The following is a 25,788-nucleotide window of genomic DNA, read 5'->3' as shown; positions in this document are numbered from 1 at the left end:
GTAATTTTCACTTTTTCTGCTTACTTGTTTGTTATTTTCTATAAGAATTTCATCATTTCATGCATACAAATATATAGTTCATATAATAGATAATATAGTTTATAATGTATGTAGGTATAGGCAAAAGTAACTAAAAACTAATAAAAAAAATGAAAATTTTACAAGTGAAAACCGATTGTAAATCTACGGCAACATCAGTGCGCATACGCGGCGCTGGCCGATTTACGTGCAACATAAAGATAATAAATGTATGTATGTATGCGTGTATATTATAATAGGGGTATGGAGGTGTGGAGTGGCGCAAAAGTACAAACATCCATCCCCGTTATATACCGGTATACAGTAGTTATTAATAAATGTTGTTGAAGTTTTCGTTTTAATTGAGCGCGTTGCAAACTTTTTCTGCCGCTGTTTGGACTTTTATCGCTTTGCTCGCCTTGTTTTTATTTGTTTCTTGTTGTTGTAGTTGTGTTTTAAGTTCGTTTGTTTTCGTATGCTTCACTTGCATTGCTCGTGCATGGAGCACAAATGAGCGATAAAAGAAAATAATTCAATCAATCGTGTGTTGTTTTATCGGTTTTTTCTTGTTTAGGTAATTAAATTCTCTCCGCAATTGTTGGTTTCTTTTTTTTTCATTTTCTTTTTTGTATATAATAATCATTATGTATGTAATTGTTTTTTTTTCTCATTTAATATTTATATTCATTCACTTCTTTTCAGCTTAATCCAAAGATATATACGTATATACGCGTAGGGTAGCTAAGTATGCATGTATGTATATATAAGGGTATTTTTGAGTGCGTGTATATATGTGTATGTGTGTATATGTTGTTGTAATAGTACATTTTTTCGTAGTTTATGAACTGCCGCTTATTTTACGCCTTCTCCTTGTGGCCGTGCCACTTCACCTGCTGGCAACCAATTTCCAATAACATTTTTTGTCAATATTCATTTTAAAATTTTTGTCGATAATTTCGCACCATCCAGCTGCTGCTGCTTTTGTTGCTGCTGTTGTTGTTGTTGGTGGTGGTGTGCGGATTTTTGTTGCTGCTGTTGAGCACTGAAGCATCAATTGGACCAATTTTGCCACATCTGTAAGCGAAAAAAGAAAAGCGTATAAATAAAATCAAATTACTAAAATGAACAGCTGATTCTGTGACCAGAGTTGTAAATATTGAAATGAATGAACTTTAAATTATAATTTTTGATTATTTTGTTGTGGCGAAAATCCTAATTAAAAATAATTTTAGAATATGTATTCTAAAATATTGGACTGAAAATTTAAAAATTAATTTTTAATCTTCTTTACTGGCGTAGACACCACTTACGCGATTATAGCCGCCATAATTTTTAATATCGAAGTCAAAAATAAAAAGCATTTAATCACAAGTTTATAATTGAAAATTTGAAAAATGCGTGTTCTACATTTTTGAACTAAGGCTCGCACAGAGCCACCATATAAAATGGGTTTGTTGTTGTTGTTATAACGGCAGATAACATTTCTGAAGTAATTTCGAGGAATGGTGCCGAGTTGACATTGCCGGTTGAAAAATAGGGTCTGTTCTAGTTACTTACGCTTGACGATGCTCTTGAGCAGTCAACGGCAAATTTACACATTCAAACGATTTTATTTTATCGATTTTTAATACTGACTTTACAATTTAAAATTAAAATTTTAATTAAATTTAATTTTTGAACCAATATTTTCAAATTAGAATTAAAAAATCGCAAGCTACTCTGTACTAATGAAATGAAATATTTTCATTGCATAAATAGTTTTATTTTTCATTGCCTTTTTTATATAAATTTCATAGCTCACCTGCTTGTCGTGGTCCCACATTTCCAATTTGTCAACGTGCCCCATTTCTGCGCCTTGACCCATATACGGGTAGCCATAGGGTGGCATTAGGTTCATCGCTGTATTCTGTTGCAAATTATGTGGTGCCATCGAGTTGTGATAATCGAGAGGCATCTGTGGATAAAAAAAAAAATACGAAAATATGTCACTCACGTTGACCATAATCCACAAAAGTGAAATGCTTACGTGAAATTGATCCTGCTGATGATGATAGTCGCCAGGTCCACCCATGCCACCCAGAGCACCGCCAGCTGCTGCGCCACCATAGAAGCGATATTGCTGCTTCATCCAATTTGAATGTTGTTGCACCTGCTGTGGTGGTGCCGCTTGCTGCGGTTTGTCCATCATCCAAGGGCCGTGCATTAGGCCAGCAACAGCTCCGGGCATACCGGAACCGCCCCCCATGCCATCGTCCATACCGGGGCCCGGCATGCCACCACCGCCGCTCATATTCATTGGATAGTTGTTGCATTTCCATGAGGCGCGTTCGGTGCCGATAGGTCGTGGCATTTTGCGCATATCCTCTTGCTGCTGCTGGGCGACATGTTGTTGTAGCAGATTGCCGCTGACTGCGGCGGCTTGATTAGGTGACATTGCTGCCGGGGAATTATTGCCTGCTCCACCCAGACCACCATTCTCCAAATTCAACACATCCATATAGCCCCCATACCAACGTTGAGCGGCGGCATTTGGCCCCGGTGGGCCATTTTGTGGTTGAGACTGTGCACGTGCACCAGGCGCTAGATTTGCACCCGGTGCCATTGATTTGCCTGTTGGGAAATTAGGATTTGCCGGTGGAGGCGGTGGCGGTTGATGTTGTTGGTATATGCCACCGCCCAATAACGGCTGTTGCTGTGGTGGTTGCCCGATTGGCGCTGGTGGCATCGAACCCATATTACCAACACCGCCACCGGGTGCACCGAATGTCGAATTACGTAGATTAAGTCGAGATAGTGGGTGATTGCCATTGCCACCGACGCCACCCATATTGCCATGCATTTGCATACCGTAAGGAGGTGGCATTTTCACATGATGCGGCATACCTGCATTGCCAGCGACGTTCATTGGTTCAAAGAAACGATTCAATGGCGGTTCACCAATTGCGCCGGGTGGTCCGTTGTTGTTGTTACGCGCCGAGTGATTGGGACCGATCGGACCGAAGTTCATGGTAGGCGGTTGTGTGCTAACCGCACTGCCCTCTAGTGTGCCAACATTCGATGAAGGTGGCGTATGAGAGGCGTTTCCAACACCTGACCGTTGTTGTTGGTTGTTGTTATTATTTGGTGGCGGACGTTGTATAGCCAGACCACTGGCGGGCATATTCGACGAGGCATTGTTATTTGAGCTCATAGATGTGTTCACTACCGGTGGCTGGCCGATCGGTGCTGGTGGCTTAATAACACCGGGTGACATGTGCGTCTCGCTACCATTAGCTCCATTGTTTGCGCTAGATAGTTGCATTTCTTTGGATGCGACGACGGCAGCAGCGCCATTACCACCCGCCAAACTGACACCCATATCAACGCGTTCGCCTATATTTGTTGTTGTAATCGTGGTACTGTCACCACTTGTCGCTACCGAAGACGCAGTATTAATGCCGGGTGAAGAGCCCGCAGTCGAGGTGTCACCACCTGCTTTACTGGTCGCAATTTTGCGGTTATGCGTTTGTGGTATAGGGTTGCCAACACTGTCTATCAGTACCATTCCAATCGGCGCAGACATCATATTGTTGCTGGGCGGAGAAGCCGAGTGATTCGATGAGGCCTTAGAACTTCCACCTACTGGTGAATTAAGAATATTGCGATTATAACCTGGCGCCTTTGAGGCATCCGCTTTGGGTAGCGAATCACTAACGAGTGCCGAGGGTGAATTGTACATTTGCACATTATCACCCCACTGCGTTGTATAGTTAAAGAAAAGCGTGTATTCGTTGCTGATTTTTGAAGCGAGCTGTGAGCCGAAGCTGCCAGCTGTTGTTGCATTGTTAAGTCCGTCAGGGTTGCCAGTGGCTGTCGATTCAGCACAGTTAATGACAAGTTGTTGTTGCTGTTGCTGAATATCCGTAACAGTTCCCACTGTAGGATGTACTGCAGCGGCGGACCCCGGAGATCCGCTGTTTTGTTGCTGGCTCTGAATCTGCTGCATTTGTGAGACTTGCTGTTGTTGCTGTGCTGATGAAGCCGAAGCGGCAGTCACTGGTGAGCCTTGGTTACGCTTATTTGGCGGTCCGATTGGTGTGACGGCACGTGTGCCGGGTGCAGCGGCAAATGTTGCTGCTGTTGTCGATGTAGTTGTTGCAGTTGTTGAGCCTGACGTGAGTGTTGCTGTTGATGTTGTTGTAGCAGAATGCGCGCTCGATACTGCGGAAGCTGCAGAAGCGGCGGCGGCAGCGGCAGCAGCTGCGGCAGCCGCAGCGTTCACAGCAGCCACTTCGGCTGGATTAAAAACGCCGATGGGGCCAGCCAGCGCATTATTGGCGCTGTTGTTATTTTGATTGTTGCTACCTACACTACCGCCTAGCTGTGGCACTGAGGCGGCGCTGCTAGGAACAGGTTTACCGCGTCCGTAAGGTGCAGTTGCGCCTACACGTCCAGTGCTTAGGCCATCACCGACTTTTTTCGATGGTGAGTTATGAGACATGTGCGCAGAAGTAGTACTTCCGCCCAATTTAGCAGCGAATGTCTGTGTATTGATAATGGTGTTATTGCCCCTCTCGCCATTACTCGAATGTTGTTGTTTGCCTGAGTTGCTAGCTTTCTGCGCATGTATAGCACTACTACCGTTATTGTTATGAGAGGAACTCGTAGACTTGTTATTGGCTGCGTCTTGAGATTTCAACTTCTGTGACGTGATTGTGGACTGCGACTGGCTGCCACGATTACCCCCTTGTTGTTGTAGGAAAGCCGTTTTGGCTGTTTGCGAGCGCACAGCGTTGGACTTGCCACTGCCACCAGTGGACTGCGATTTACCACCCTTTGAGCCACCAGCAGCGGAGCCCTTAGAACTAGCACCGGTATTACCACCAACTCCAGAGCCGTTGTTATTGGCTGATTGGGGACAACCATTACCGGCGTTGTTAGTTGTGTGTGTAGCCGATACCGATGCCGATGATGATGTGGAGGAAGCTGTGGAAGCCGAGGAGGACTGTCCTGCTGATGCCGCTGTTTTGTTGTCCCAAGTGCCTACACTTAAAGGCAGAGACGACGCCTTTATGCTGGTGTTTATGCGTGGCAACATCTGCAGTATGTCTACGTCGGGATCCTTGATGAGTGCCAAGATAAGCATGTGTGCCTGTTTAGTGGCATCGGTTTGTCCTTTAATGGTAATGCTGCGTTCTGATTGGTTCTTGCCTTGTTTCTCAACCTCGATATGAGCGCCCGTGGTTGCGCGTATTGCATTAATGTTGCTGCCGGCACGGCCAATAACACGCGAAATCGCGTTCACAGGCACTTGCACTTTCTTACATGTCATTTCAGTGGCAGTTGTAGGAGCAGTTGCGCTGGCACCTCCTGTAGCGCCACTTGCGTTGCCACTTGCAGCGGCGCTGGGAACGCCTGCCGATGTGGACGAAGCACTGGTCGAAGCGCTGGTCGTGGATGAAGTAGTGCTACTTTGTTGGGTGGAACTCTTACGCACCACCTCTTTCCAGCCATCCTCGCCACGTTTGGGTGGTGTTGATTTGTGCTGTGTGGTGCCGCCAACGGCTATGTGATCTTCATGCTTTCCAGATTTGGCCTCTTCATTAAGAAGAGCGACGCTACTTTTCATGAGGCAACGTGAAGCTGAAAAAATTAGTGACTTCCGCGTAGTTGAGATGCCAGTACTAGCGGGGATAGGGATACCAGCCTTTGCTGCATGCACGGCATAATTTGGATCTATAGACTTATCCGCAAGGTACATTGTCTGTAGATCCTGTTCACGTTGCGATTGGCGACCACTGCTAGTTAGTTGGCTTTCTTTCGGCGCAAGGTTCTCTTTCTCGCGTTGTTTGTTCGTGTCGCGTTTTTTGCTCGCCTCTTCCTTCCGAGCGCTGAGCTGCTGACTTTCGATCTTTTTGATGGCTCCAGTTGATGTGCTGGTCGACTTTGCTGTGCTATGTGTATTCGTTGGCTCAGCTGCGTGTGTGCCGGACTTTTTTGCACCGGCACCATTACTTTTTCCCGGTGTTTGCTCATGTTCTCTATCTGGTTGTTTTTTGGCAGAGGCGGCTTGTTTGCCCACATTTCTGCTTGACTGCGCTGGTGTGTCTTCAGTAGGAGCAGCATTGGATTGCTGCTGTGCGCTGTTGTTTTCCTTGCCGTTATTACTTGGTGATGCATTCTTCTTTTTCTTGTTATTTTTACCGTTTTTGCCATTTTTATCGGCCTCACGCTGCTGAGCATTGTTATTGCTGTTAGCAACATTAACTGTTTTTATTTCGGCGCTCGAGCATGAGCCTTGATCGATGCCGGAATCACCCTCTTCGCGGTAGTTCGGTACATTTTGATTATCGTCATCATCTTCAAGCCCATTCTCCTCACGATCACTGTCATCGTCCTGATCCGAGTCCTTTTCATCGGCGTCATTTGAGCCAGATATTTCACTGCCGCCGGTGGCGCCCTCCATTTGGCGTCGCTTCTCCTCTTTCTTTTCCAACTTCTTCTTCTTTTTACGCTCGCGACGACGCGCTGCAGCGGCTTTACGGCTCTCTTCACGTGTACGCTCATTATCCAATTCCTTGAGTAGTATGGAAGCATTTTCATTTGCTTTTACAGCCTGTGCCTCCTTGGCAGAACGTATGAATTTCATGCAATCGTGGCATTTCTCAGACAGTTCCTTATCACTGATGGTACTAATGAAGCGACTCATCTCCTGATCGGAGGGAAACTGTGTCACGAATTGTACCATCCATTTCACGGTCTTGGTGTGACCCTTACGGAAGGCAGCCATCAGGCATGATACACGACGATTGTCTTGCGAATCAATGTCGGCATTATGGTTATATAATATCTCCACGACACTCAAGTGGCCACCATGCGCTGCCAGCCAAAGTGGTGAATTACCTTTTTTATTTTTCACCTCGACGGCGGCGTTACGTGCCAACAGTAACTCGACAAACTTCAAGTGACCCTTGTCAGCTGCAATGGTGAGTGCGGTGTCACGTGATGTCGGTACAGGTGCTGCGTTCACATCGGCACCCTTGTCCAACAGTACACGTCCTACATCAATATAACCTCCCGAGGCCGCTTCCATTAGTGGTGTAAGTCCGGTTTTAGCGCGGTGCTCAACGTTCGCCTTACGATCCAATAGCAAACTGACCACTTCGTGGCGACCTTGGAAGCATGCGAGCGTTAAAGCAGTGTTGCGGTTAGTCTCAATTTGCGCATTTATATCAGAGCCCTGATCCAAGAGCAATTTAACAGCGGCGGTATGACCATTCATAGCGGCCAACATTAACGGTGAAATACCCAATTTGCTGCCGGTGCGTGAATTTATCTCTGCGCCATGATTCAATAACAATTTTATAATATTCACATAGCCACCGCTGGCTGCCAAACTAAGTGGCGTATAGTCGGATACGTTACGATGCTCCTTGTTGGCATTGTGTTTCAGCAAGAGTTCAACCACTTCATAACGACCGCCCGAACAGGCCAACGAAAGTGGAGTGTCCTTGGTGCGCTCCGATTGTGCCTCTAATTCGGCGCCATGCTTTAACAGTATCTCCACAACCTTCTCATGACCCGCTGTGGCGGCCAGTATCAACGGTGTAAAGCCTTTCTTGTCGCGATGCTCGATGTTGGCATTACGGTTTAGTAATAGTTGAACGAGCTCTTCATGGCCGCCGGCACAAGCCAAAGTTAGTGCGGTGTCATGATTGGAGTCAGTTTCCGAATCGACATCGATAGTCTTGTCGGGTGTAGTAGTGGCAACGGTTTGTTGGTATTGTTGTTGATTCGTGGTATTCGCTGGAGGGAAGAAAAATAAAAATTGGACATGGAATGTGTTTTTCAAATTATAGATATGAAGACAGAGCCTCAAAAAATTGGATCACGATAAAAATAAATAAAAGAATTAAATTCGCTAGCGTTCAGGTTTCGATGGCGTACTGTATAAATTCGATAAGGTTTTTCAAGTCTCGATTGTTGGATCAAACAGAGTTTTATAAGTTATAATCTATACATATTGACGATACGAAATCTGTGTATACTTAAAGTAAAATAGCTTAACATCCTTTCCTAGACACTCACCTTGACTGCCTGCTGGGGTTTGACGCAGCGCAGCATAACGATTGCGCTCCTTACGGGACTGTTTGTCGATCGCTTTCTTTGCGATGCCGCCCGAGATTTTTGTCGATGTTATTATAGGTGGTTCGGGCAGTTGTTGTGCTGCCGCTGCGGCAGCTGCAGCCATTTGTTGTTGTTGCGTTGAGAGTGTGCAGACGCCGAGTCCAACATCATTCGTTAGTGGTGAGATAGTGGCATGGAATTGTGTACATCCTCGTGCTGCAGAAGGTGAGGCATTGCTGAAAGGGGCAACGACTGGTGGTTGCGTTTGTGTGGCAACTTGGACCTGTGGAAAATAAATAATTAAATTAAATGAATAAATATTCGCATCAAAGAATATTGGATATACAGATTTGGCAACATTCTTTGGTAGGATATATGTATATATATATATCATTTTGTTACATACATCTCGCCATGATGAAAAACAACGGCTGTATATCTACTAAATAATATAACGGTATTATGCAGAAAATAGGGCAATGAAATAACTGGTAAAAAAGGCGACAAAGACGTCATACATCAGGTGAATGAAAACATGGCGGTACGCTCTCGATTCTTTCTAACCATCGAACGACGGTTGTTATTTTAGCTGCTGAAAACAGTCCTGAAGTAATTTGAAGGAATGTTGCCGGTTTAACAATCCTTGATCAGATAAAAAAAACCGGGTCTGTTCCAGTTTCGGAGACTTTCGTGGAAATGGATGGAACAACGGTCTGTCAGTGTATTTGCGAACTAGTTCTATTTTTGAGATATCAATCTGAAATTTTGCACATATCCATTCCTCAACAAGAAGCTGCTCATTTATCGGAACCGTATATATCGAACGATCTAACCGTTCTAATACACGTCCTTATATGGAGAACTTTTTTTATTTTACAAGATATCTGCATGAAATGCGGAATGGTTCAAGGTAGCAGTACAAACTACGAGTTCAGAACGGACTACTAAAGGATATAGCTGCACTACAAACTGATCAATCGAAATCAGTAAAACCTTCTATGGAGAAATTCACAAAATTTGCCATGGACTATTACTCAACTCTTACTCCGTAATTGAAATGAAGTCCTTGTAAGATTTTTTTTAATCTTCGGACAATTCACACTTTAAGAAATGCAACTGGTAAGGGTAATCTAGCTTCGGAGCAGCTGAAGTTAACTTTTTTCGCATTTTTTTTCATTTCTTTTTAATTTCAAACTTTTTACCTGTTGCTGCTGCTGTTGTTGTTGTTGCTGTTGTCGTTGCTGCAACTGTTGTTGTTGTTGCTGCAATAATAACTGCTGTTGTTGAAGATGTTGTTGCTTCTGTTTGAGGACTTGCTGATGTAAAGCATGTTGCTGCAGGAGCAGATTACTCTGCGCCACCTGATCCAGTGTTGTAGGTTGCTGTTGCTGCTGCTGCTGTTGTTGTTGCTGCTGCTGCATTAAACTTTCCGCCTGCTGCGAGAATTCATGCATCAGTTGTTGTTTTTGATTATCTGGCAACTCTTGCAACTGCAAATGCTGCAACTGTTGTGCCGCATCGTGCACATCCTGCTGCTGTTGCTGGTGTTGATGCTGCTGCTGCACCGACGGTGGCAGCTGGAACAGCAACTGCAACGATTGGGCCGACTTGTCGCCACTCTCCACATTGAAGACGTAGTTGGCTGCGGCGGCGGCTGCTGCCTGCTGCTGTTGGTGTTGTTGTTGTTGCTGCTGTTTCTGTTGCGGTTGTTGCTGCTGCTGCTGTTGTTGTTGTAGCTGATTGGCCGCACAAGCCGCCAATGCTTTGCGCAATCGATCGCTTGAGCGATCTTGCTGCAATTGCTGGATCATATGCAACTGGCGCTGCTTTAATTCTTCCTCATCTTCTTGTAGTATAAGTTGCTGGTGTTGTTGTAGTTGCTGATGCGGCTGTTGTAGCAGAAAATCACCTTGATGTGGCAGTGTCTGTTGCATTTGCTGATGCTGCGCAGCTGCGGCGGCTACGGCGGCATCATCTGACGGAAGCGGCAAAAACGAGAAAGTCTGATGGTGTTGATGCTGCTGCGTTGTACACAAAAAAAAAGTATGCAATTATTATTATTGTTTTAACTAAATGAACTGAGAGACGTTTCAAGATCAGTAGTGGATTTGTTATGTGAGGTTATGCCAATTAGAGAGTTTACATATTTTTTTTTTTGTTTTTGATTTTAATTTCACTTTTTGAAGGGGTTGTGAGTTGAACGTGCCAATATTTTGGCGATTTGGCCTGTGCAGGGGTGTGTGTTTGTGTATAGGTGAATGGGCGGGAGTTCGAAAATTATTAAAAAGGGGCATACCTGCATTTGCTCCCCCATTTGCAGCTCATGCTGATATTCGAGAAGCATTTGATTAGTTGCCTGACGTTGTTGCTGCTGCTGTTGGTCTTCGGCCGAGAGCAGCGCCTGCTGATGCGTCGCCATCAAGTGATCCTGGCCGGTCCACTTCGGCGTCGGCATCCAGTTGCTGCTAAAGCGGTTCTTGCATATTGAATTCAGGTCGCCCAGTTCGGCACAATTATGCAGCTCCTAAATAACAACAATGACAAAGAATAATCTACGTAACAACAACATCAACAGCAACAGCAACGTGATTGTGAACCAAAAAGAAAGTTTGCTCCAAAAGAAAAATCATAAAATATTTTATTTTCCAATACAATTTTGCTATTCTCAAGCGAAAGGGGGGGCAAGAGAATTAATTTTGGATAATTAGGAAGGACAAATTATAAATATAAAATAAATAGCCAAACAACCAAAAAAAAAAAATCATAAAATTTTGGAGGACTCAGAAAAAAATAAAAATAAATTGATGATGTCTTAAAATATTTACGAATCTCGAATAAAAAAACAATACTATAATAAAATAATAATACGAGGAAACAGTAAGGCTGATAAACTATGTACATATGTATATTCTATAAAGCTTTAGTAATTCGTATCATGGTGTGATAAATTAATTTATATACAAATATATAAAAAAAATAAATAATAATGATACAGAATAGTAAGCTTGTTAAACTATCTCTATGAAGCTTTAGTAATGCACCGTATCATTGGTGTACATATTAAAAAAATCAATACTCGGTTGTAAGTTTCAAAATTTCTTCAGAGTTGTAAAGTGGTCAAAAAAAATTTAAACGTCTTATGAAACACATTGCCACACATCTAATGGCAATTTTTATTATGATCAAGCACCCAACAAGTCAATTATTAACAATTTACACCAAATTATTGAAGGCTAATTTAACTCAATAATAGCGAAATCAATGCTTTTTGCAATATTATAAAATTATACAAAAATTATTTTGACTAACCTGCAACGAAGGATCATTTTGGAATATTTGCAATATATCATCCATATCGCCGGGAATATCGCCAGGGAATTGGTCAAAGCTCTCCAATGCTGGATACATGCCGGTAGCGGTTATGACGCCAGCAGCTGTGGCACCATCGACATCTACACAAACAGAAAAATAAAGCTCAGTTCAAATTTTGGTCGATAGTTGACACTCCATTTCAACACTTACCATGCCCGACCACCTTGACAGCATTGGCAATGTCAGCGGCAGCATTTGCAACATCGGCTGCTGCGGCGGCAGCTGCTGCTGCAGTGCATTGCTGCAAGGTGCTGAACGCTGCGCTGCCCGAAGCTGTTTTGAAATTAGCAATCGGCGGAAAGACGTGCACCAAATCGGTTGGAAAGTCTTGACGGAAATCACAAAGTGCCTGAGACAATTCGTCGCTTTTATAGGCGACATTCGAAAGTATTAAATTCTCAAGCGCTTGCGGTTGACGATGTGCGCTCTTAGCACGTTTCGCATTGCTTAATGCCATATCATCGTCATCCTCATCATCCTCATCGTCTTCTTCATCCTCTTCCTCATCTTCTTCGTCTTCTTCGCCACCAATCACATGCTTCCTTATCTCTATGCTCTCGTCTTCGTGCAATGTCATTGTCATATCAATATCCTCCTCACAATTGCCATCCACATCGCCTTCTAATTCTTCATCCTCTCCATCTTCTTCATCATCTTCGAGCACTTCTTCAATATCATCACCTTCCCCATCACCATCACCATCTTCTTCACCATCCGCCTCACCGCCTTCATCGTAAGCATGTTGCTCTAACATATGCGATGCAGCAGACTGATCGGCTTCAACAGTGGCATCTTCATCGTCTTCAGCTTCGCCATATTCGTCCATGTGCAATGCATTTTCATCAGCATTGTTTGCATCACCGGACATGGCAACATGCTCGAGCAGCATATTTGGTGCGGCAGCTGCTGCAGCGGTGACCAACGTTGCAAGATTCTTCATTTCAGCAACGCTCTCGCCATCCGGCTCAACATCCAATTCCACTTCCTCCTCCAACACAGCAATGCCATCTTCGCTGTAGATTTCCTGTTGTTGCTGTTTATTATCTGGCAGTGGTGGTGGTGGAGTCTCGGTTGGTGACTTCGGTTGGTCATCGAAGAAGCGTGGCATATCGTACAACTGGTAACGTTCCTTCAAATACTCTTGCTGTTCGGCGGCGCTCATACCGCAGACGGTTGCCAACGCGGCTGACGCAGCATCATCGCCCACATTGCGGGATTGCATTGCTTGGAAAGCTTGCAATATGGTGGAGGTAACCTCATGCTGCTGCTGCTGTTGTTGTTGTTGTTGCTGCTGCTGCTGTTGATGTTGGTGGTGATCCTCAGCGCCGATAGCCGGCATGTGCAGTTGCTCTTGCATAAACGTTGCTGCTGCGACTGCCGCATTGGAAGGAGACGCCAAGGGAGAAGCTGGAGAGTTGTTCAATGCAATCGCGTTATCGCCACCACTACTCAAATCTAAACCGCTTGACAGTTGTTGTTGCTGCTGCTGTTGTTGTTGTGCGGCAAACGCCATTTGTGTCATGATAACCTGCTTTGTTTGCAGGCTCGGTTTGATTTCGTTGGTTAGAAGTAACGGCTGTGAATTGGTACAAGTGTTGAGGTTAATGTAAATAAACGCAAAAAGTATTCGGACATTTTAAATAAACATAATCAAAGCTATAATTGGCACTTCAGTGGAGCTTTTGGAATTAAATATAGGTGGGATCGGATATAGTTTCATACATACATACAAAACATAACCTCAATTCTAACACTTAGTCTAATTTAAAGTAAATAGAATGTTTATAATAAAATTTTCACTATAGCATACACCCGCAATTCAAACTGAACGAACAAAATCGAGAAACAAATTTTCTATAACCTCTTGTATACTAAAGAAATCACCCGTGAAAGGTATTTTAGTATCAGTGCAGTGCGAAGTTTTTTTTTATGAATTTAGCTCTATTTATCATACAAAGTAAAGCAAGCTTACCAATTTATTGTAAATGGATACCATCTGGTTTTGTTGTAGTACAGGCGATTGTGGAAATACAGTTTTACGGAATTTGTTATCCTTTTTCGATACAGGCTTAGCTTTTGGTCGATCACTTATAGCTGTGCTCTGCGACACTTCCGATGGAGTTGTGATTTGGGTGCTCTTTTGATTCAAATTGTTATTGGTATTTTTATTGGTAAAATTGCGATTATTTTGTATACTGTTTACTGCTGACATAGCCTCCAAAGCGGCAACAGCTAGACCACTATTTTTGTATTGCTGTGTGTTCAGCATAGTTTTAGTTGGATCCTGTTGCAATTGCTGCTGTTGTTGTTGGTGTTGGTGTTGACGTAGTTCTGTTGCTGCATCGGCAACAGCGCTGGCATCCAGTAATTCAATCATCATATTATCCGAAGGCATGTTAAGCATTTGTTGAGATTGGGCGCCGTTGCCGGTATTGCCAGTTAGGAAAATCGAAGTCATTTCGTTATCGCCCAAAGCACTCACACCTGCACATTTCCATTAGTGAAAAATAAATAAAATACATAAATACAGTAAAGTTCATATAAGGCAGCGGGCATAAGACAACTTACCCGAAGCAGCATTGCTAGCCATGGCCTCAACGCCCTCGACACCAGTCAAGTCCATATAATTAACAGGTGGCAATGCATTAGCCGTTACAACCGACTTGTTCTCAATACCAATCTATAAGATTTGGAAATTTTCAAAAAGATTTTCATTTATATTAAATTTTATTTAATTTCAAGTAGTACCTTGTGGAATTCGGGTTTGAAGAAGCAACGACGCATGAAGCAACGGTTTTGTTGTCTATCTGCTTCACTACCAACTGCTACAATGGAGCCACCACTTCCATCATCGCCCAGTGGTTGCGAGCGCACCTCGTCCGGCTGCTCTTCCTGCTGCTGCTGCATTTGCTCCAGTTGCTGCTGTTCAAGTGCGATATTAGCCAAATTGGGCGTTGGTAGGTTAAGCTCGAAAGGCGCTGGTGGCTGGCGATTCTTACGCGATGCATTGCTACTCTTCGACTTCATTGTGGGCTGCACTGAATGCTGTTGCAACTGTGGTTGCAATTGGAATTGTGGTTGTTGCAGCGATTGTTGTTGTGTAACAACACCGCCCACTGGTGGAGCTGGCGGTGCCTTTTGTGGTGGTGTCAAAGCATTTATGTGCGTCATGTCCAGTTCGAAATGTTTACGATGTGCATTGTTACTGTGCCCGGGTAGAGGTGGTTGCTGTTGTTGTTGTTGCTGCTGCTGCTGCTGCTGTTCCGGTTGTGAGAGTTGCTCACGGCCCAATGTGAGGCCCTGTTCGAAACCAGTTTGCAAATGAAATAGGCGCGACTTGGCAATTAAAGCCTCCTGCTGCTGTGCGCTTAGCGAGTTGATGTCGATGGCAGCGAACTCCTCGCTATTTGCATCACCGGACGAATTTAATGGCAAATGTTCTTCGGTGTAGGCGACAGCTGTGACAACATTGTTGTTGTTTGTGCCGTTGGTGGTGGTCATTGTATTGGCGCTGAATTGTTGCTGATGAAATTGCTGTTGTTGATTCGAAACACGCATCGCTTCGGACACCTGTAAACCGGGCGGAGCAGTCAACTGCTGCAACTGTTGTTGCAATTGTTTGTGTTGTTGCGGATTTACGAAGCGTAAGGTATTATTTATATTCACTGGACCGGCGGCAGTGGCAGCATTGGCTGCGGCTGCTGCAGCTGCTGCTGCCGATTGCAGTTCGTTCTGGTGATTTTGCACGAATAACGGATATTTGAAGAGTAATTCCACACAGCGCGTGTGTCCACCTTTAGCAGCCTCAATCAACATGGTGCTGTTGTCTTTTAACTTATGAAAGGGATCAGCGCCGCTCTTCAGCAATAACTCGACTACGGCTTGATGGCCTCCCGCACAGGCTAAGGAAAGTGGTGTATGGTCGTTGCTGCTACTCGGCTTGTTAACATCAGCGCCTTTTTGGATAAGGTATTTTACAGTACATAAGTGACCGGCACGGCTTGCCTTCATTAGCGGTGTACGACCGCCTTCGGATTCGTGCTCTAGTTCGGCGCCATAGCTTAATAACACCTCGGCTGCGTCTGTGTGTCCATTTTCGCAGGCATGTGTTAGTGCCGTGTCACCTGTCTGTGTGACTGCATGGACATTAGCCTTATTTTGCAGTAGGTAGCGTACCAAATCGGTGTGACCCTCTTGCGCCGCCTCCATTAGCGGAGTGGAAGCACCCAGTTCAATGTTTGCTCCTTCTTTAATGAGAAATTCGACAACCTCACTGAAGCCTCCACAACAAGCGAGTGTAAGTGCGGTCTCTTGAGTCTCCTCTGTGGTGGCATTGATCTCTGCGCCTTTGCTCAAGAGCAGTGCAACCATATCTTCATGACCCTCTCGTGCAGCCTCCATAAGTGGTGTATAGCCTTCATCATTTACCTCCTCAATATTAGCGCCACGCTCGATTAGTAAAGTGGCCAATTCGACGTGACCGCCGCAAGCAGCTAAAGTCAATGGAGACTCAAACGAATCGGTAGGCATATTCACTTGGGCTCCCGAATCCAAAAGCAGACGCGCTACTTCGACATGACCATCCATTGATGCTTCCATAAGAGCGGTGTGCATTTCGTCGGTCTTGTGTTCCTGATCAGCCCCAGCTTGTAATAGAAAACGCACCATATTCAGGTGACCTTTGTAACAAGCTAGCGTTAGTGCGCTTTCTTTGAATTCGTTCGAATGTGTATTAATACCAGCACCATGATCCAAAAGTACCTATAAATAATATGATCGTTTTTTTTTTAAGTTTTGACAATTGAAATTAACCATTACAAATACTATTGCTTCCAACATCAAATAAGATCATAATAGTTCATTGACTTCCTTTGCACTGAGCACAATTCGCAATTTTTGATTTGTAACTCAATCTCAAAAGAGAAAGGGTCAGTGATAAGGCATAAATAACTTGTCTCAAATCTCGGATTATCATCATTTGCTCTTAACATAAATTATGTGTTATTGCTTAGATCTGGACGCTTACCTTAGCCACTTCAACATGACCGGCTGATGCTGCTTCCATTAATGGTGTATGCCCATTTTCGTTTTGTTCCTCCACATTCGCACCATGCTTTAGTAGCTCCTTAACTACTTCCACATGACCGCCGGCACAAGCGAACATTAACGGTGTATTTCCAGTGGCGCAATGGGCATTCACATCAGCATTGTGACTTATTAGTAGTTTGACGATTTCTACATGACCAGCGGAGGCTGCCTCCATTAAAGGTGTGCAATCCTTTTGGCCCTTGTCTTCTACTTGAGCTGCCTGCATGGCGAGTAGAACTTGCGCAAGCTCGTAATAACCAGCTGAGCAGGCCATCGAGAGTAAGGATTCGCCGTCATCAGTGGATTCGCTAATGTTCATAGTATTTTTACTTAGCAATCGGCGCACGGTCGGAACGTCGTTGTCGGTGCAGGCGGCAATAAGAGTTTGGGAGAAAATTCTGCAAAAGATATGTTTATATTAATTTTCAACAGATTTTATGATTATGAAAATTCAACATACGTTTTTTCGCGTGGAGTGTTGCCGCTTCGCATTTTGGTCAAAGCCTGTTTAGTCTCATCAATGGCATGGGTGGCATGACGTAACACAGGTGGCTTCTCACCTAAAATATTTCAAAACAATATATATATATAATGTCGGTCAATTTCTCTTCGTTTACCTTCATAGTGTGCGCAGTTATTACCTTCCAGCAAAAAATCGCCAGTCGTTTCATTCGGATCCTGAATTTCTTCGTCTTCATCCTCCTCTTCCTCTGTGGAGCCAACCGAGAAATTGCCACTCACTTCATTTGGCGGATCCTCGTCTTCTTCTTCATCCTCTTCGCCCTCTTCCTCATCATCATCTTCATCCTCGTTGTCTTCCTCAGATTCGTTATCCTCTTCATGCCCACAACTATCAGCATCAGATTCTGGGATATCATCCTTAAAATAATATTAATAATAATATATTACTGATTTTTAAATTCTAATGAATACGTTTCAGAAAGAACATTTCATTTTAAACTTTAAATAATACTTTTTAGAAAAAAAAACGAAACACAAGCACTAAGGAATTATTACGGTGAGTATTTTTTACTTTACAAATGTACAAAAAAAAAATAATTAGAGCAAAGTCATAATTTTGATTAATGTAAAAGTTATTGAATGATGAACTAAAGCAGTGGACGCGCGCATCCTTGTGTCTTTGGCCACCAACATGAAAATCTTCTAGGCGTTATTCCTGCCGATGTCCACTGTTAATAAGCCAATAAGTACCACAATGGCGTTTTGGCGTTCTTAATATGTTTACCTAGATATGGAGATGTTAATAAAATCTTTTGTTTAGTCAATATTTACTAAGAAAAACCGATTAATGTGCCAAGGCGTTTGATTAGGATATTAAGCTTTGTTATGCAACCATTGTCGTAACAGAAAGTTGAACAATTTTTGATTGCAGAGGTAGTTCTAGGTTAAAAATGCAAAAAACGCGAAACTTACCAGAAGATCTGGCCTTAGACACAAGCATGCCAAAAGGATCTATAAAAAGAAGAATGAAAGTAAAATATCAACAAAAATTAAATGAAACAAATGGGGATAAGTTATGCAGATCGATCGAAGAAAAAGATATAGCGGTCAATTACTACCGCATACTACTGCTCAAAAGCAGATTAGAATTCGAAATGTTGATGGTATGTTTGCAGTCAAAGTCATCAAAATGATTATAGAAGTGAATGGAATTGAAAGAAAACTAAAATTTTCTTCAAGATGAAAATGTGGAAGTAATGAAATAGTTGTAGGGCCTCTGGTTATCACAATTTACAGCAATGTGTTTGGTAATGTCTGTCCTACTGTCGCGAATAACATGATACAAGGAACACTTTAAAATATTTAAATATCCAATTAGTTTACGTGTAATGCCTTTTATTGCATTTGATTTACTTAAAACATTTGAATCTGCGCTAAAACATTTGGATCATAGCTAACGAGAAATAGATTTAAATGTATTGTTGAGAATGTGCAATCAACTCTTTTTTATTAAAATCTTGTAACTGTTAAGAAACCTAACCTAGCAAAAGTATCCTGCATTATGTTTTATCATTTGTTTTGTTTTTCTTTATTATTATTAGTATTTGTAGGGGAAACGTAAACGTGCACTTTGTCAGTTCTGCATCCGTTCCCGTTTTGTACGGTCCACCATTTTAAAGACTTCGTACATCGCCTTTGTTTGATCAAAGAGTCACACAGAATTTTTACGAATGCAATTAGCAGTTACAGACACACAGCGAAAATTACACTGAAAAAATATATGCACGAATTCATAAAACAACGTGACCAGCCCAAACAATGCAGCGCCAATGATAATAATGATGACGCTGACTTTTGCAGTCACCATCGCCGCCGACGATGACAGCGACATCAACTAAAGATGCAAAGCCGACACATTTACTTTACTATGGACCGGAATGGATTGAAAATGGAATGGAATGAGTTGTGCGCGATTATTGGTTTATGCTTTGCGCACTCGTTTCTTTGCCAATTTCTCTTTTAATTTCATACATATTTATATATATATATTTCCCTACTTATGATTCTCTTGCCTGATTTTGATATTAATTATTGTCGCTTTTCACTTATCACACGATTCGCATATTTGACATTATGCTTTCATTTTACATTTCTCAAATTCTATTTTATACACTTTGCTGCCTTGTACCAAGCCCAAAAAAGAAGTAAATAAAACAAACAAAAAAGATTAAATGAAAAAAACTCGAATGGCCATCCATTCGTTTTCTTTCGGAAATTGGTTTATTTTGGGGGTTCGTTGGTCTGTCTGTTTGTCGCAGCTTGTTTGTTAGCCATTGTCAGATGGTTGGAGAATTTAAAGAATTGTATGAATCATCAGCAACAAATTAAGGCGAAGCTCAATATTTCTCAGCTGCTTTGAAAATCATTGCCGGAACTTCATACTTTGCGCATACATCGTGAGCAAAGTTCAAACATTTTGTTAAATACTCATGGATGTAGTATATACAAACATATGTACGTAGATGAATATGTAAATAGCAATTATGTTATATTTTCATTGCTAGTCATGACCCCATATGTACATATGTACATATATGCACCGATAGATATTGTTGAGCATTCATACTAGGTATAGCAGTTGTCTGCGGTTTGCACGTTTTTCTGGTATTTAACCTTCAAACAAGAGAAAAAATCAATTTCCAAAGAAATTTCACTATAACGACAATGTTGTTCGTATGAAAGTGCATTTACCCAACTTTCTGTTTACTAATTTACATCTTTGCTCGTTTGATATTTCAACAAGTTTTAGTATTTGTAAATCAGTAAGATGTTTAAATATTTTGATTATACATATCCATATCAATAAATGTATGTATGTACGTAGATGCATTATGTGTGTGTGTAAAAGAAGATATATAGTGATATTTATGGAAAAGGAGGCATTCCAAAGTAGTTGGTCATTTAATGCCTTTGAATAAGACAAAAAAAATACAAAATGGGGTCAATATCGAGGGCACTACTCCCGCTTGTTAATATGCTTTATTGATTATCGCGGCAAATTATGAAGTAGAGTTTTAACAAAAATGCTGACTATTCATTTACCACTAATTATTGAATGAGTAACGATATTAGGAACGAAAACTCCTAACCTTAAATTCCCTACCTTACGACCTCAAAATTCCCTACTTCCCAATTAGCTGGAGAAATTTTAAATAATTAATGTATAGTATCTGTCTATCTATCTAATGTATAGTACACATGTATGTATGTTCGCCTGGTTATGTTCATTTTATGATTAATTTAGAAATGAATATTCCCATGATCCGCATCGAGCAGAAGAAAATATAAGTGAATTACGCCGTTCCCACGACAGTCGGGTCTACGTAACCGGAACGGACCCGGATTTATATCCGGCCAAGGACTGTCAACTCGGCAGAACTCTGCCGCTACAACAACAACAACATAAATGAATTACGAAATAAATGTTGTTTAATGAACGATAAGACTAAATTGGATATAGTTACAGATATTCATAATGATAAGTTACAAAAAAAAATTATCTTCAAAATTTTAAATATTTCATGCCTAAAAATATGATAACTGAACTGACTGATATTGTATTTTTGTATGCACATACACTCAAATTTAAACTCTCTCAAGCTGATCCAACAATTTACCAACACAAAGTCAAACAAATAATAAATCTTTCAACACGCCGACCGTACGAACAACCGACCGATTGAACGACCATTTGACTAAAAAGTCGGAGCTAACCAAAAATCAGTACTAATCAACAATATACAATAAAATATTATTTTTCTTTGCACGCGCAATCGGTATTTACTCGCTGCCAGCAGGGGCAAAAATGTGGAAAACTGAATTTAAGCAACGTGTTGTGAGTTTGTAACAATGATGAAAAAGCAAAGGAAACGATGGCATTGCTACAAAAGCAGCAAAAACCACACTACAGCTAAATAAATAAAACGCAAATATATACTATGTGTGTACACTTTATGCAGTACATACAATTGAAGGTAGGTAAAAATCATTTAATTTATGAATTTATATGTATTGTAATCTATAGCAGAGGAGACGACGACTTCAAAACAATGACAACAGAAACAGCGACAACGGAATTACATACATTTTTGCATGCGACATTATGCGAGTACATAGCATGGTCGGTATGTATTTTCAATTCCGATCTAACGACAATAATGATGACGATAGCTAAAATAATAAAATACGCCACGGGAATGTCGCTACGAAGGGGAAGGAAAAACCAACCTACAAAAATATCATAATTATTAAAGATGATAATGGCAATGTGACGATAATAGCACCAGCGATGGATGAAAAGAACTATGATCAATAACCACAATAAGGGCGACTAGACACAACACTTTGTTGTACAGAAACCTACATAGTGTGTACAAACATACATTTATATGTGTATGTGTGTGTTTACACAAAAAATATACATATTTGTACAAATATAAAACTTAGAGATCACAGAGTCAGTCATTTTGGTTGTGCGAGGTTGTAATTGCATACAAATATACATCAAGAAATTATTATGACAACAGCGGTGAGCGTTGTGGCGTTTTTGTACGAATCATTGACCTCAATCGCAGTGGATTTTAGAAAGAACTGTTTCTTAATCAAATGCAAATAAATTAATATTCTTAGAATTGTTCGTACTAAAATTTATTACTAAATCTTAAAAAATTATTTCAATTGTTTTACTTGGTACGACTTAAAAGCTTATCCACATCCTAGTATTATATATGAGACTACCGGCCAGAGAAATAAAGCATGTAGTAAAATATATATTTTGAAGAAATCCAAGGGTTATGGATACACACATGGTGAGTCAATAAAATGTTGGATTTTATAGCGATAATAATATTTCATCATTAATGCTAAACAAAGAAACTGGACAAAACGATTCGAATTTCAATAGTCACATTTCAATTATGCCACGATGTTTTCGTTAGCACTGAATAACACTGACCTTACTTTTTGTGGGAACACTTATAGTATGCACATGTCCCTGTATATCTGTATTTAATTTTTCAGGTAGTGCAATATGCACCCAATAGCAGACACACACGCTCGCCAAAGATGAGTAATATGATGATAATGTCGATGACGATAATGGTGTTGAAAGTAAACGAACTGAAAATCGATTTATAGAAGCTATGTTAAGGGACAAAATGGAGCTCTATGTAAAATAAACAGTAAACACTACATATAAAATATACACATGATTGTATATATAAATATATGTATGTATCTACATTTTAAGGCAACTGAGCTAAACTATATTTTCTATTCCATCACCATAGCTTAATTACTTAAAAAACGAACATACAGATTGTCAACTTTTTCAACGATCAACGTTTTTTTGTTTTTAAACATAATTGGATTTTATAGTTCAAATATTCAAATTTGTTTAGAAATATAATGAACATGAATTTAATGAAAATTATTGAGTGAATTTTTCTTAATAACTTACCGATTCTGAAACTGACTCTTCATCAGATTCGGATAGATCTGGTGGTTGGCGGGATAGTTCCGTATCTGTATCCGAATTTTCGCTGGGTCGCTTATGACGTGTGTCAGACGAGGCCAACGATAAATTGGACGATGTTGACGATGAGGCGGAACGAGAATTTCCAGCTATGACGGTGGGTATACCAACTGCTGCAGCAGCATCAGCAGCTGAAGCTTTCAGCTTTTGCTTAATAGCTGCTACTGCTCCAACACGTGAAGATGTTCCAGAATTGTTATTGCCGGTACTACCGTTTCCGCCATTGCTACCATTGTTTTTTGTAGGTGCTGTGGCATTCTGCGATGTGTTCACTAGTAATGACAGGGGATTTGTTTTTATTTGGTAAATTTTTGCCTTTGCCGATGCAGTTGTGGAAACAGCCACGGTTGAAGCATTGTTAGCGGATTTTTTATTTGTGGATCCTAATGCTTTACCGTTGCTATTGCCGCCGGCTGGATTAAAGGACGTTGTTGTATTGGCAGGTGCGTTCGAAACTATTGCAGGAATAGATGACGGATTAGAGGTGACGGTGTTATTACTAGATCCAGTACCGCTATCAGTACCAACTCCCGTACTTGTGATTGTTGACGCTGGATCAGGTGTTGTACCACTACCGCAATCGGCCGCAATGGCGTTTGCGTTAGCATTGGCACTGGATGCGGCAACTTTGGCGGCTGCAATTTTAGACATTTTACTGTTGTTCTTTATATTGATGTTAGTACTGCTATTGCCATTAACGGCGGCGGCTGCGGGAACTACGGAAGCAGAATAATTATTATTGTTGCTTATAAGTGATTTAGTTGTATTAATTTTACTGTTATTATTGTTGGTAGCCGTTTTTTTGCTGCCTACTTCTGGGACAACTGCAGTTATACTTTCGCTACAACTATCAGTATTGATGGGATTGGCGGTCAAGATTTTTTTGTTTCCTCCACCTTGTTGTGTTGCATTCCTTGATAACTTTTTTAAGGAGATGTTGGTTGTGGTAGTTCCAGATGTAACAGCGGCGGCTGCTACAGCTGCTAATTTAAGACTATTGTTATTGCTTTTATTGTTGTTGCTGTTAACGTTAACTGCTTTCTTTATTGATTGCAGGTTCGCTGACTGCTTCAATTTGCTGGCAGTAGACTTTTGAGCTTTAATTGTTGAAGCCACTGTAACTGCTGATGTTGATGCCGATGCGGGTGTTGTTGTTGTATTATTTATATTAGACACTGACGTTGGTACCGACGTTGTAGTTGTTATAGCAGTAGAACACACATTTAAGTCGTTACTTTTATCATCATTATTCATTTTCCACCGTTTTTTTTTTTAATTTTCACTACACTATGCGTATAAGCGTGAATATTAAAATTTCACTTTGTTCTGTTATAAACCTAAACACTTTTTGATTCGTTTTAGATGTTATTGTTCCACTTAGATCTATATATTGAAGATTTTCTAATGATATAGAAACGATGCACTTAAATTATGTATATACATATGTATAAATTTTCTTAATGTAAATTTTAAAACTACACTGATGAGAAATACGTACTTTGTGTGCTATTGCAGAGCTGTGCAATGAAAAGAAAGAAAAGCAGAGTAGAGCGACTTTAGGTCGGCTTATTCTATTCGTTGTTTGTTCCTTTTATTCTAGCCCTAAACGTGTTTAGTGTTGCCATCAGAGTTGCTACAAAGCGGAAAAGAAACTTTGCAAATACAACTCTGAGTAAAAGATAATTATTAAACTTAAAAATTTCGGAGGACTATACTTAACAGATGAAAAATATTTTTCTGCTACTAGTGGAAAAAAGAAAATAATAGTTTCGACTACAGTATTTGCGTTTGAAGCACAATACTTATCATATACAATACTTCTACTAACTTATATTTTTGCTAAGTGGCAACGTTAGTTATCATCGCCATTTCGTCACTTTCTCATTGTCTTTTATAGACTATTCTACCTTGCGTCTTCCACTTTTAAAATTTTCCGTTTTTCCGACTATCCTCTAAATGGCGAATATTCGTTTTCGCTGAAAGAAATTCCTCGAAGCAGAATTCAAACCAAGAGGAAAAAATTACGTTTTCCAAACAACAAAGCAGGGGCGTTTACACCGTACATTGACAAACTGTAATAAATAGATTTAAAATATAATTCTCATTGTGGGGTTCTAAAAAAACTTTGAACTTTACTTCTCTTAATGTTGTTGTTGGAAGTATGCTTAATCTTGTCAAATACAATGGCATTTTTTAAACTGCGAAATAACTACAAAAAAATTTAAACATTCGCCATGGCCTTTTTCTGACTTGTCACTCAATTTTCCTAGGTAGATAAATATATTCTAGATGACAACTATATATAAACAATATTATACTACCCTATCCAATGGTTTAATCCTCCATGAAAATTATCTAACAGAAGTAAAACATTTGAAATATTAAATACTTCAATTTACATTTTACACGACAACCGAACAATGATCAACCAGCCGAACGGACGAGCCATAGGCACCTACCGAGCGAACGATTCACATTTTTCGAGACTTCTCGGAAGCAAAACACAAAGCACAGGTTAAAGAAAAAATGGTCACAAAGTAGAAAACGAATAGCCAGCGGAGCCGCACTCACATCGCCTCACTCATTGCTCTCTATACACACTCATGCACACGTATTTCACATAAGCTAAGTGTGTAATGAAAATTTTTTCTCGTGAAAGGCAAACTTTTCAAACGCAATTTTATGATTATATCTTTTATTTACCGCACTGAAATTATGATCAAATAACACTCTGCCACTTTAATTATAGTTTTTCAATAGTTTTAAGATTTACCGTTGCGATTTTCTAGCAATTTTTAGCAATTTTCTGCTGCAGCGATATCGTTTTCGGTATCGTTCCGTCACGAACGAACGACAGGCACGAGGAACCATTCGTCAGTTTTAGACAAGAAGAACAAGCAGAAAATAACGAGAGATTATTATTGCCACCTGTAACAATTTTTTTAGGAACTTTCCTCAAAACACAATCATGCTAATTTATTTTTTAAATAATTTTAATTGTTTAATTAAATATATTTTGAAAAATAAAATTTCTGATTGCACAGCTAAATAAAAAAATTTTAAATGATTTATTAATTAACATCATTAAACATATATGACGACTATGGTATGATATCTGCGAGTTATCGTGTATTAACCGTTTGTACTTT

General features: G+C 40.8%; 1 protein-coding gene across 5 annotated transcripts; it reads right to left on the bottom strand.

The window, feature by feature from the left end:
- Positions 1-672: 672 nt before the first annotated feature.
- LOC105226358 (ankyrin repeat and KH domain-containing protein mask) lies at positions 673-25,513 on the bottom strand. 5 transcript variants are annotated; one of them, XM_029550227.2, is made up of 17 exons: positions 25,413-25,513; positions 23,416-24,022; positions 22,565-23,355; positions 17,202-17,463; positions 17,045-17,144; positions 16,523-16,982; positions 14,245-16,257; positions 14,065-14,176; positions 13,469-13,980; positions 11,647-13,072; positions 11,434-11,576; positions 10,421-10,648; positions 9,327-10,145; positions 8,086-8,407; positions 2,045-7,803; positions 1,820-1,972; positions 673-1,092 (listed from the first exon to the last, which is right to left on the bottom strand). In XM_029550227.2, the coding sequence occupies exons 2-17, from the start codon at positions 23,891-23,893 to the stop codon at positions 1,069-1,071; spliced, it is 13,602 nt and encodes a 4,533-aa protein (XP_029406087.2). In that variant the 5' UTR covers positions 23,894-24,022; positions 25,413-25,513; the 3' UTR covers positions 673-1,068. The 5 variants fall into 5 exon arrangements, with proteins under 5 accessions (XP_029406087.2, XP_011203506.2, XP_011203509.2 ...); XM_011205204.4 differs by adding an exon at positions 18,019-18,057 and having other exon boundaries at positions 22,565-24,040; positions 25,343-25,501; XM_011205207.4 differs by adding an exon at positions 18,019-18,057 and having other exon boundaries at positions 9,327-10,142; positions 22,565-24,040; positions 25,343-25,501.
- Positions 25,514-25,788: the final 275 nt, after the last annotated feature.

The sequence above is a fragment of the Bactrocera dorsalis genome, chromosome 2, assembly GCF_023373825.1.
Source record: "Bactrocera dorsalis isolate Fly_Bdor chromosome 2, ASM2337382v1, whole genome shotgun sequence".
NCBI lineage: Eukaryota > Metazoa > Arthropoda > Insecta > Diptera > Tephritidae > Bactrocera > Bactrocera dorsalis.
Note: the sequence above shows the minus strand (reverse complement) of the source record. Positions and strands in the feature narration are given on the sequence as shown.